The 13,246-nt window shown below is 45.2% G+C and overlaps 1 protein-coding gene across 4 annotated transcripts in view; it reads left to right on the top strand.

Annotated features, from left to right (window-relative positions):
• GRK3 (G protein-coupled receptor kinase 3) overlaps positions 1-11,711 on the top strand; it is a 78,312-nt gene extending 66,601 nt beyond the window's left edge. For all 4 annotated transcript variants that reach the window (XM_075110814.1, XM_075110813.1, XM_075110816.1 and 1 more), the window contains 4 exons: positions 1,672-1,834; positions 2,489-2,625; positions 3,578-3,691; positions 4,262-11,711. In XM_075110814.1, the coding sequence (XP_074966915.1) occupies positions 1,672-1,834; positions 2,489-2,625; positions 3,578-3,691; positions 4,262-4,423 (576 nt within the window). In that variant the 3' untranslated portion in view covers positions 4,424-11,711. The remainder of the gene's footprint in view (positions 1-1,671; positions 1,835-2,488; positions 2,626-3,577; positions 3,692-4,261) is intronic.
• The last annotated feature ends 1,535 nt before the right edge of the window (positions 11,712-13,246 follow it).

The following is a 13,246-nucleotide window of genomic DNA, read 5'->3' as shown; positions in this document are numbered from 1 at the left end:
GTATGTGTTTAAAGAGAAATGCAGAGAACCCAAAATATTCTTCATCCCAGAAAACTCCACATCTTCAGAGTCAGTGTTACTCTAACAGGATTCCAATTTCCTGCAGTTCTAGAATGCCGTAATTTGGAGGAACATTTTGCAAGGAGAAACCAGGTGGTCTTTTTATTTGTTGAGGGGATCAGATATTCTCAGCAAGGCCTGTAAATTGTATAGCCAGATTACTTCCATGTAGTCTTTGTTCAGGCTGCCTACAAGATAAATTTATTCTCAGTCGTGAGTCAGTGACGGATATCATGTATAGCTTTTTGCTCTGCACTTTCACTGGGACGTCACAGTCCTTTAGAAGGGACTGAATAATCCGTGCCTCTGAGTCAGCTGCAGTCAGAGCTTCCGTTAAGGTGTCAGGAGTCGTCTGTGCCTGTGAGGACGCCAGTTCTGAGTGCCTTGCTCTCCTCCGTTGCCCCTGTGGATTATATTTATACTGCAGAGTGTCCTGTGACACCGAGAAGAACACGTGTTCTTTGAGGTTACAAAGTGGAAAGCCAACAGTGGATGCTGTGGCTTTCCCCTATTCCTCAGATGCCGTAAGGAGTCCCTGTAAGCCACTCGCACAGAATTGCAGAGAGGTCTTCTGCCTTCAGATCCAGCGTCTATTTTCCTGCTGTGCTATAGCTATGGATCTTTGAAAAGGAGGAGAATATCCATTCTGGGAGCGTCTGGCCTGGCTGCAGAAGGAGAATCGAGCAAGGCTTTCCTGTCCTGCGCCTGCAAGTAGTGTGTGCTGCAGCAGTGGCTGGCGGCACTGGCTTTGCTCTGAGCAGCGGTGTGCATGCGTGCCCTTCTGTCAGGGTCTGCCTGCCCTGGCACTCCGCTGCAGCAAGGACTGGGCCCAGCCTGCCCTCTGCCAGCGCGGTCTGGTAGGCAAAGGATGCCTCCTTGTCTTGCTCTCCAAAAGAAAGGTCTAGTTTCTCTACTGTTTGACAGAAACTGAAGGAACTGAGGAGTTGCTGTAGAGAGTTTAAACTCATCCCCACAGGAAAACTTTTAATAAAGTTATAGGGAAAACATTGATTGCTTTTTGTACTGCGTCAAAGTGCCTTGTGGCTAAACCCAGAATACGGCTGTGTCAAGCAACAAACAGTCCTTCCTGAAGATCCAGGAATTTTAGTTTCCCTCAGTATAACTCAATTCAAGTACTGTAGTTAAGGATTAGGGGAGAAAAGACTCTATATGGGAAAATCGAGGTCTGCAGCATGCACTGCTGAATTTTGAAGGTCAATTATTAAGAATGTAAAATTAAACTGTGGAAACGTGGAAAGCATCATTTTGTAAACGGTATCTTCTCACTTATTTATGGAATTTTTGTGCTGAGACAGTTTTTAACACAATTAGACATTTTATTAACACCGATTGTGCAACGAAGTAAGGCTTTTAGAGCTATCAAACCAAACAAGTTTTGAACAAGTGGCCTGTTCTCTGTATAGAAATGAATATCTTTGCTTAAATTAGTATCTGTGTTTTCTCTTGTTTGCACCTGTTTGTTCTGGTAAGGTTAGAGTTCGATATATCTTTTAAAATAATACTGTTATATGGGTAACTATTAACTGTTGGGGATAGGAATAGTAAAAGTTACTAAAATGTTGGATTTTTATGTTGTTTTTCTCTTGCAAGTTGCTTGATAGTGACCAGGAATTATATAAGAACTTCCCTCTGGTAATATCGGAGCGTTGGCAGCAAGAAGTAGCAGAAACTGTTTATGATGCAGTAAATGCAGACACAGATAAAATTGAGGCCAGAAAAAGGGCTAAAAATAAGCAGCTTGGCCACGAGGAAGGTAATCTGTCAAATACACTTCTCTGCATCTTTTGCTGCTAGATAGTAGTTCATGTGTTTGAAGTTCCACACAACAGACTCTCATATTACTGTCATTCACCAGTAATTGTTAGAATTCATTTAGTCAGTATCATGTTTCTTAAGATGTTTCTTAATGTTTTGAAATGCTGTATGACATAATGTTTTGGAAAATCTTTTGTACTCTCTTCTAAAGATTATAATGTACAGCCTTTCATCGTTTTTGTTTATGGTGTATGCTGAGAAAAGAGTATGTGGGATTTGATTTCATGACAAAGAAGCCGGGAAAGAAAACAGGAGGTCCTTTACAGCAAACTTCACTTGTTTTGCACAGGGATGTTGCATCAGAAACTCTGAACTTTGGATAGCAATATATATTATTTTTTAAATAGTTAGTAAGATACTTTTTTAAGAATCAAATTCTGTTCTCGGCTCCCCTGCAGCCGCATCAGGTCGTGCAATTAAGGCAGAATTGGCTCTGTGTGTGCCTGTGCACACAGAAGCACGACTGCAAGCCTGGTGAGAGCACATTGAGTCACATCGTGTTCAGGACTGTGTCCTTTCTCAACATAGCAGATTTGCGGAATGCTTTTGGACAGTACCTTGGTTTGCAAACTAATGTTTCCTCTCATTATAGATTATGCACTTGGGAAGGATTGTATTATGCATGGATACATGCTGAAATTGGGGAACCCGTTCTTGACTCAGTGGCAGCGTCGTTACTTTTACCTCTTCCCAAACCGACTTGAATGGCGAGGAGAAGGAGAGTCACGGGTAAGTGAGGTTACTCCAGAGAGCAGCAGCTTCCAAGGGCACGAAAGGCAGGTGGATGTTGAGGGAAATCTGAGAACTCATGCTCAGGCTTACCTCCCGTGGAAGTAAGAGTTCTGTCTGAGTAAATGGCCAGTAGAGTTGAGTAACTTACCTTGAGTGTTGCTGTGGTTAATGGGTAGCTGCACTGCGCTGAGGAAACAAAGTTGACTTGAGAAACCTGTTTACTTTGTTTTGTTATGTTTTTAAAGGAATTTCATAGTTCACGGTGTTGTTTTTCATTTAGGACCTCTGGACTATTTATACAAAAAAACATAAACTGGTAAGGTCATAAATGCTATAGCATTTTATTTCAAAGAAAATGCTATAGTAACTTTAGTTTAGTCCAGCTGTGATCATGTGCTAGGCAGATCATTTGTGTATTTAGTTAAGTAAGGTTTTGGAATTTCAAAACATTCTTCTCCTCTTACAGTCTATAGGGAAAGTTTTTCTGCAAACTGTTTATGTTTGCTTCTTTGTGAATATTTAGTGCTTAAATATTCCCTTTCAGGTCTTTGAAATAGTTAGATTGCCTTCTTTTTTATAACAGCAGTAATACTTGGAAAATATATAAAATTATATGCAACTCTCTTGTGGGAAATTAACGAACATTTTGTTTGTAGACACACCTATTTGTAGATTCTTATTTCATGCTGTCATTACTGGCTTTCTTAGCTTATGATTCGTTGTCTCTGTTGAAGCAACCAAGCTCCTTGCTAAATCTCTCTCTAACCTTATAATCTATCTTTAGTTCATGACCCAGTCTTCAGAAATCAAGAAATGTTTGTGTAAGGACTGTTAATGTTTGTAACTTAATTTATATGGGTAGTCTGGAAAAATTAGATAGAAGCTTTATTTGGTGGGCAACAGGTTTTTTTCGAATCATCTCTCTGCTTTATTTTTGCAAATACTGCAGCAAAACCTACTGACAATGGAACAAATAGTATCTGTTGAAGAAACACAAATTAAAGATAAGAAATGCATCTTACTGAGAATTAAAGGAGGAAAACAGTTTGTCCTACAGTGTGAGGTGAGACGCTTGTTTTTCAGTAACTGTTAATCAGATTGTTTTATATATGATAAAACAATTGAAAAGTTTCCAGGTCCTTCCATTATGCATTAACTAAGTGTACTTCACGAAGCAAAGCTGAACCTAAGCAAAACTGGGAAGTTTTTATCGCACTTGAATTTTGGAAGCAGGAAAGCTGCAGCTATGCCCGTTTCTGTCATGGATTTCAGTGGTATTTGGGCCAAAAATTAGTTCAGTTTAATAAATAGCTAAAAACTTCAAAACTTCTCAACCTACATGGGCTTCGAAGGCCTTGTTGGCACGCATCTCACCACAGTTAGTTCATGGTAGCTAATGCGTTTGTAAGGGAGGGAGTACACAAGTCCTCATGACATCTTGAGTGGCTGTAGTTGCCGCTTCCTCGCCTGGCTTCACCGGGGTGACGGGGAAGCAAAGGGCTGCACGTTTTCAATATCCAAAGTTACCCATTCCTTTGGAAAATTAAAATAAGTTGCGTAAAAGTGCTACCTAAGAGAGAAGACTATTGGCAGTTTACTATGAAGTGCCAAACTACTTCTGTATCTCTTTCAGAGTGACCCAGAATTTGTTCAGTGGAAAAAAGAGCTGACAGAAGCCTTTACTGAGGCACAGAGGTTGCTGCGTCGGGCTCCAAAGTTTCTCAATAAATCTCGCTCAACAGTTGTAGAGCTTTCAAAACCACCACTCAGCCACAGGAATAGCAATGGTCTGTAGGAGAAACAGAGAACTAAGTTCACTTAGGGAAAGCTACTTCGTGAACATGTTGAGTTCCACAGAATCCTTGTGAATTACTTTGTGCAATCCTGGACGCGGGATGTGCTTAGAAGAGGAAGAATTAGACGTTTACAGCGTGGGATAATGTCAGAACTCTGTGTCTAGAGGTTGTGAAGACTGCAACAATGGCAAGTGAATTCATGCTCCTAGCAGTGGTGGAAATAGAGGCTGCATATTGCTCCCATGCGTTCCCACACCCTGGCGGTGTCTAAAACGTGGTCCATTACCCTAGAACTACCGATGGAAGGAAGACACTGTTTTCTCTGCAATACCCTTGTTTGGTGCGTGCCAAGCCTGGAGACTGGAATGGTTACTGCTGGCTGGGACACACTTGGGTGTGCAATACCGACAAACCCCTCAACTGTGGAAGGAGCTGCAGACTTGCCATGTTGGATAACCTTTAATCTGTCGTGTTGCCATGTTCTTTCCGACCATTACTGCTGACTTTATGATAACCTTTCTCCATACTGCTGATGATCAACAGTGTGACTCTTATGCACTTCAAAGTACTGAATTCTAACTGTCCTGTGGTTTAAGTGTTATTGCTACTTCATGGAAACATTGAACTCAAATTATTCACTTAGGTTGTTGTACTCACTAATAGTAGCTACCACCGTTTTGCTTCTTCTACGTATATGCAGTACTATAACTGACACAATAGAGTAATAATTGGTGAAGAGGAATTTATGGTAGCTTCATCTAGTGCTCTGTTGTATAAATTGACTATTTTAGCACAGTTTTTAAAGAGCAGATTCCTTTTGACAAGTTTACAGTGAACATAAAGACAGTTCTTTTCCATTTCAGGTCAACTGCACTTTTTAAAAATTAAAAAGAAATTATTCGAATCCAATGCATTCTAGTGCATGTACTGGGTTAAAATGTCTGGGTACCTCGGTACGTATTCTGGATCGCTCTTCAGTTATGGGACTTGTGGATCCTTCTCTGTTGTACACAAAAACATTAAGCAAGTGTGTTCTCAGCGTTAGATATCCCAGACTGTCACTGTAGCTCAGCTCAAGAGGTTCGTGCACACATCACATGGCTCGGCTTGCAAAAGGATTTTTAATTTTCTTTTCTAGAGAGTTCAAACTGTCCACATTGAAAACAGTCTGAGGATACTGAGGATGGAACTGACAAGACGAGCTGGTCAAATGCCAGATTTCTATTAATTCTACTTGAGACATCAGTTGTGTAATGTGGAAACTCTTGCTAAAGTAAAGATACAATCTCTTAACTGTTCGACAGCTTTAAGCATCTGAAGTCAGCCTTTGCCTGGTTATTGTGATGTTTTGTAAGAGAGAGATAGGACAGGGTTTAATTTAAGCTTTTTCCTGATTCAGTAAAACCTGAGAGAACCTTTTCTGCCTAATTACAGTGGTACAACTCTCATGGTCCCTAAAGACGATGGGAATTGCATCTCTGTAAACGGGAACAGAAGTCACACCAACAGCTTACTCTGTCCACGTGGTGTGCACGGCTTGTCTAGCTTGTGTTGCTAACAGATAACCACAGAGTTCTAGACCTGTGTCCTTGTAGAAGAGTACAAATTGGCAAAAATAGGAGAATTATTCTGAAAGTATTTATCCTGAACACACTGATAATAAAATCGGATGTATTTGCTTCTAGAAGCGGGAGTGGCTTAACTCTGCATAGCATGTGCTTTCACACGTGTGCGAACTCTGTCTGATCATCTGGTGTAGCATAAAAGGAAAAATGCATTCTGGAAGATACCCCGTGTGAGTCAGGTGATATCTTTTAATGACTTTTTTCCCCATTCGTTCCCATTTATTTTTCAAATTTGTCATTCTGACTGGTAAGTGATGTTTAGCATCAGCATCCTCTGTAAGGAGCAGTTGTGGTATTTACCGAGATGTGGCACAGAAAATGTCTAATCTAACTGTGCTGACTGTGCACTGGATGTTGTTAAGCGTTTCCTATAATACCATGCAAAGCTCTTATTCTTCGTCTTGATTTGGAAAAAAACTTCCGATTGTGATAAAAACTGCTCATAGTTCTTGTGTAACTTGTTCATACTTTCCTAGTTGATTATCAGTTCCATTCTTCTCTTTTAGTTGTTTTCCATGGTTGCTTTTTACGCTAAATCCTTGTTGGCAGAGTTTTGTGGTTTCTGATGCAGCATACCGTAGATCCTAGAGGTCTTTTCCAACCTTAATGATTCTGTGATTCTGGACGCTGGTGTCTGTGAGGCGGGGAGGGACAGATCTGTGATGGGGAAATTGTGCCTCAAAGCCGTAGATTTTATATGAAATGAAGGCTGTGTATTGACTTACGGAAATATGCATATTTTGAAGTGTGATGGAATTGGGATGGCCCTAGAACGTGCTCATTAGCGTGGTCCGTATTGCCTTGGCTGGGTACATGGCGATTTGAAACCAGCTGGCAGCTGAGCTGTGCCGTCGGTCAACACCACTCACCAGTGTCTGATGGGAGTGGAATAGTAAAAGATTTGTTTTTCTTCAGTCAACTGATTTATCGACAATTTATAACAGCTTTATACTTGTGACTCACATACGACTGTGCTGTTAGAAGAGAAAGATACCGTAACGAAAACCGTGTACGTGTGAGGGAAGTTGGGATCCCAGTAACAAGTGGGGTTCCGCCTGGAAGGGACTGGATCTTCTGGTGTGGAGGGAGAGCTGGAATTCTACCCTTCAAGGCAAAATATTAGATACTGCTCCGAACTGATCGTTCCTGGTTTAGGTACCAAATTCTCTGAAGTTTTTTTCTGGACAGTGATTCTTGATGGTGTTGTTTTACATGGGGATCTTCGGCTGTACGTGTAGAAAATCTGTTGAACACAGAGAACATAAGGCGTGGTGTTGTCTTTTATGCATTTTGACCACGTTTGTAGGACTTTTTTTATGTTCAGGGAAATAAAAGAAATTAGAGCTTCAGGCATCAACAGAGCTGAGTGAATGATTAAACCCAGATTTTCAAACAAATTATCTGAAAGTCCTTTAAAAAATAATCAGCCGTACTGAAGGTTTAAGCATGTACGGGAATTGTTTCTTATATTTCAAAATAGAGAATTACATGCCAGATAGAGCCATGTTAAACGCTCCCCTGACACATCCACATGCCTTTGGTGCTGCAGGGATTATTTTCTAATTATTCTTTGTCTCTGACGTACAAGCTGACAAATGCAGTAAAACTAGATCCTGGGAAGCGAGCGCGTGAGTGACGTGACTGTAGAAAGATGTGCGGTTTCTGCAGGAGCTGGGCTCGGGGGGGTCGCAGTGACTTCTAGGAGAGCTGCAGCCCTGTGCGGTGTGCTTCTCCTTTCCCTTTCCCTCTGAGGTAGGGTGGCATTTTTGATATGTGGGAGTTGCTCTAAATTAATGTCTTGTTTCAAGGTAGGGATACAGCAAATTCTTGCCAAAATCAGACCTTTATGAGTCGAAATTTAAGTGCAGGAGAAGCAAAGCACCGGTTAGTCCTGCTGCAAGCAGAGTGTGACTGAGGAACTGTTTGGAGCTGGGCACGAGCTTAGCCGGTGCCGTAAAGTGTTCCTGGACACGGTGTCAGCTGAGATGTCCCATCATTGCAGGTATAAATTAGGTAATTCTTGTTATCAAATTTATTTGATAATTATTTTGCAAATTCATGAAACAAAGGAACATTTACTAATTTTTTTTTAAACCTTCATCTAACTGTAGGCTATCCAGTTTACTAAGTATAAAAGCTGCTTTATATTAGTTATGTTTGAGCTTTTATGTCTTGTCACCAGTCCAGCAAAGTCTACGGCTGCAGTCTCACGAGTCTCTAACCCAGGGCTGCTGGGAGATCAGCCTTGCTGGTGTAAATGCTGGAGCTGATCCAACTTGCATTGACATTCCCAATGTGTTACCCTCTGTTAGGCTTCACAAACAAAGACTCGGAGCATGCTAATAATAGTAGGATGCGTGGATGGGAAACCTGGCAGGTAGGGACAGTGCCGTGCTCGCTGTGCCAGCGTGACAGCACACAGCTCTAGGAGATATACCTCAGCTTAGTAGCATTCAAATTTTCCTTAATTTCAATAGCTCTCATTTAGAAATGCAGCAGGAATTTCTTCTTCTCCCACTTCTGCAAGGGGAAAAAAGGGAAATAGGATCATTGGGTTGGCTTTGGTTTTATTATAAATGCAGGTGTTTGCAGTCCAGTGCATAGATAATAGGGAATGTTGTGTGTTTGGTGCTAAACCCAAACCTCTTTATCCGAGTTGTGATCCCGTACAAGTGGATGCTGTTGGTGTCCGTTAGAACTGCTCGGGGTGTCGATTTTGCGCATTTGAGGCCAACAGCAGCGTTGCCGTGAGTAGGATCAAGCCCCCAGTACGTGTGATGACTTGCACATTGACGTTTTGTAGGTTTACAGTCTCCAATGATAGTAAATTAGCTCATGAACAGTGAAATACCTGGAGCTCTCTGTGTTGCTCTTTTCCTGGCAGCTGATCAGTTTTAGGACTAGGTGGTTCTTCAGTATCACGTCCATATCTACATCCTGCAGACATTCGCAGTCACACACTGGTTTCACTGTTCCCCACAGAGCAGATGGCAATGATACAGTTTAAATTAGCTCTGAAATGCTCACACTCTAAATATATATGGAGGAAGGACTATTTTGAAGTGTACAGTACAAAGTAAATAATTCTAGTTGTGTTGATTAATGTAAGGAATGAGTCAATTCTACAAATTAAAAAAATCTGAAAAGCGTATTTTGAAAAAGCATAGTATTAATTTTAATATTGTAAAAAAAAGGAAAATATCTAAAATACACAGAGAACATATGTATATCCAAACGTCTGAGGAATTTCAAGATAATATACTTTTGTTTTCGGTTGATTTCTATTCCATGGTGTACATATTCTGTGAATTGAACATTGGGTGTTTTAATACTATTGTTAAATTGTATTTTTATTTTGTGTTAAACTAATCATCACAGACTCAGCTTTATTTTGTTTATGTAAAGGTTGCTATGCTATGTAGGTATAAAACCAAGAATTCTATTTTAACAAAAAAGCATTTTATATTATTTATTAAATACATGTTTCTCCAACTTCTGACATTCCACGGAATTTCTGCTCCGTATATGTATAGAAATGGCAGTTCCTTTCAAGCGGGATCAGCCAGCTTTATTCTGTTTTTCATAATAAAGTTGAACTAGTTTCCCTCCGTCCAGCTTACCCTTCTGTTACGAGCGTAGTGACTTGCAGGCACTGTCAGGCCTGTCTCGAAGCGCAGTGGCTCGTGGATGCAGAAACATCTGAAAAACTCTTGCAAATAAAACGCTCAGTGTGGTGTTACTAAATCCGCTGTTCATTCCTCAGCATTACAGAGAGCAAGCTTGTATTCACGTGAGTCTGTGCTGGGTTAACGAGAATTAATGACCTTAAACTGGGGCAAGGAATCGGCTTGATATTTGAAAAAGCTCCGGTATTTGCAAAGCCCTTTAATTCTAAGGTTAATGAGTGAGTGGAAGGGAGAGCCCGGAGAGGCTGCGGGGACAGGTCTGCTCGGAGTGGTGCCTTACACCAGCCCGGTTTGGGTTTAGGGCAAAGACTGGCATCGATGATTGCAAAAATGTAGGTACTGAAAGTGGTTTTTGCTGTTTCAGGGTGATTACTTGGTCCTTAAAAATAGGCTAGAGCCCATGAAGGTGGGAGAGGTGTTCTGCAGAGCTGGGCAGCCAGGACTGTGCTCGCCACCCCCGCGCTGCGGCTGAGATGGGGAGCGGGCACCCCCGGGACCCTGGCAGGGGCCGTCCCTGCGGGGGGTGTCGGGAAGGCGAGCCTGCGCACCCCGAGCTGAAACCACCTCACGAGCCAGCCCCTCGCTGCGAGTCGCCGCCGGGCAGGCTTGGCCAGGCGGGGAGCGGGGCTCAGCCGGGCTGCCGTCCTCCATCCATGGCGTGGGCCCGCTGAGCGGGCGCGCTCTGCCTGCCAGACGCGTTTGCTGGAGTGCTGCTGCAGCTGGGCACATCTGTAGATAACCAAACCAGACACCTCCTTCCCGAGCAAGGTACAGAAATAGCACGATACTCATCAGATAACTCATTTGCTAAAAATAGTTCCAGTTGCAATCATGGTCTCTGCAGTTTGAGGAATACTCATGGTATTAAAGCACGTGCTTTTAATTTCCACTGTGGTGGAGCTTGAAGTATGTGCTCTTCAGGGCTTAACTGAATGACATCTTGCGGGTGAAAAGTGGCTTTTGCCAGCTGTGCTGCTGAAGCCGCCTCTTGTTGAGACGCTTCCCGAAGCGGGTAGGGGGTGGCTGCCTTTCTCCTTGTAGTAGTTCTTGCCTTGTTTACCATTTCCCCCTTCTCACGCCTGCCTGATGGTGCTTTCTTTCTGCGGCTGAGGAGTGAGCTGTAGTGTTGGGCTGTTTCTTGCGGTTTCTCAGCGTCACCCGCCAGAAATGTGCTGTGATTGGGGTAGTGCCGAGCCCAGCGCTGCAAACCTGATGTGTGCCCAAGCAGGGATTCCTTAGAAAACCTGGGGACAGGATCAGAAAGCTGGTTGTTCATCCAGGGTCAGGCTTTGTCCCGGTTTGTGTAACTCGCTGTGCTGCCAGACTGGAAAAGGAGACAGGCCAGGTGCAGCTGCGGGCTTGCCTGGCTCTGGGGCTGGGCAGAGGCTTTCCCGGCTGTAGCAGGCACCTTTTCCTTAAAAAGAAGGAGAGATCAGAGAGCAGGTGAGGTGGCAAATAAAAATTTGTCTGAAAAACAGAATAAAGCAGGAGCATCCTAGGAGAGGCGTTTTTACAAGCACTGTTTCAGTGACGACATTTGGTCCTTTAAAAAAAAAAAAAGGAGCAGAATCACATGAATAGCTACTAGTGATTTCAAGAAATATATTGAAAGAGAACCTGTTTTCAATGTGTAATTTAATGGTAAGAAAAGCCAGTATCTGTAAATAACTTTAGATATTGTATCTATGAAAATCATTCTTTGTTTTATGTACTTGGCTCTTTTCATATTTATTGTGCAGAGGAGGGTGTGCCCCGTGCCGGTGTATGCTGCTGCACGTTCCAGTAGTACTTCTCACAGAGACTATCTTCAGAGTTTACAGTCCTCGGCAATTTGTGACTGATGTGCCACACTTAGTTAATTCCGCCATTATTTTTTTAAAGGATTATTTTGGCACAACTAAGCTGCTTCTGTGTGTTGGTCAGTACAACTGCTCTCATACAACGAGAATCCCAATAAAAACCGTCCTTTGCGTGTGTGCCGCTGCCTGGTTCTTTCGGTCTCGCCGGCCCCTTCCCGCGGGCTGCCCGCCGGGGCAGGCAGCTGCCTGCGGGGCGCTGCTGGGCGAGACCCTGCGCCCCATTGCCGCCGGCTGCTCCCTGCAGAGGTAAGTCCCTCGGCTCACCGGAGAAGCCGTTGCTCACGTGCATGGTGTTTGTCCGTGCTTTTTCCACGGGTGGCTGCTGGGCGATGCACCGGCTGCGTCCTGCGGATGGGACGGTGCCCTCTGCGGCGAGGAGGGCCCTGGGGGTGATCCTCAGCCTGGTGAGCCAGAGCAGCACAAAAAACGGCCCTGGCAGGGACTGAGGTGTGTTAGGGGTGACGAACGGTGGCTCTCTGAAAGTGCAGGAGGGACCCCAATGCTTGGAGCCAAGGGGTGCCCCAGCAGCGAGCCCCGCACGCAGCCAGGCTCACCCGAGGCTGCGGCACCGCTGGAGACCATGCGAAGGATTATCTGAAACCGTGTGTCCTCATGCTGTTCCCGGCTGGAAATGGGGTATGTTTTAACTGGTGTTGGTGAGATGCCTGGGGCAACCCTTGGTCTTGTGCCAGGCAGCTACAGACTAATAGTCTTATTTCCTTTCTTATTAAGAGAGCGTTTCCAGCACTTGGTGCTGATGCTGGGCACGTCTGTGGACCTCGTCAGGGGAGGTGTGGACAGCAGAGGGTAGGTTTCACCTTTGCAGCCGGGCTTGGCCTGATCCCGCATCCTGCACCCCTGGCTAAGTGTTGGATGCTGGTGGCGGCTGTGCTGGGGTGGGTGGGACACAGGTCCTGCCAGTCCCTGGAGGGTCCCTGCATGGTCACCTGATGGCCCCTCCTTGCTCTGTGTGACACAGCACTCTGCGGGGCGTGAGGCTGGGGACGGCCATGCCAGCAGCCCCCAGGGCAGGCAGGGTCCCCCTGAGCAGGCAGGTCTGCCTGCTGCCTCCCCCACCTGCCCTGGCCGGGCTGCTGACCACACTGGTGTCAGCGCAGCAGGGACTTTTTCTTTCCACCCATGGGAGGCTATTTTGAGCGTTGCTCTCGGGTCCCTCCCCAGCTCAGCCCCCCCAGCTCAGGGCTGGGGGCTGGTGCGGGGAGTTGGGGTGCTCCGGGGAGCCCTGTGCCAGTGCTCCGACCCGCAGTCCCGGGGGCAGCCTAGGGTCCCCGCCTGCAGCAGCAGAGCACCCTGGGGTGGCTCACGTCAACTCACAGTGGTTCCCCCGCTTCTGTGGGGTGCAGCTGTGCACCGGGGAGGGCGTGGGTAACACATGCGTGCGCCGGGTGGTGCAGAGACCCGGGGACGCGAGGGCCCCGTGCTCCCATCGCCTCTCCCCGGCAGAGGCCCCGGTGCCACCGCCACGGGTATTTTTAGCAGTGACGTCTCACCTCAGCTGCCACCACGGCAGGGGGACAGCGGGGGGAGGCGCACGCCGCCCCGCTGCTGTCGCTCGCCCGCACGCCGCCTTCGCTCTCCGGCTCGCTGGGGTCCCACACCGGCAGCAGAGCCCGGTGCCGGCGTGGGCCCTC

The sequence above is a fragment of the Phalacrocorax aristotelis genome, chromosome 15 (assembly GCF_949628215.1).
Source record: "Phalacrocorax aristotelis chromosome 15, bGulAri2.1, whole genome shotgun sequence".
Lineage (NCBI taxonomy): Eukaryota > Metazoa > Chordata > Aves > Suliformes > Phalacrocoracidae > Phalacrocorax > Phalacrocorax aristotelis.
This window is presented reverse-complemented; position numbering and strand designations above follow the sequence as displayed.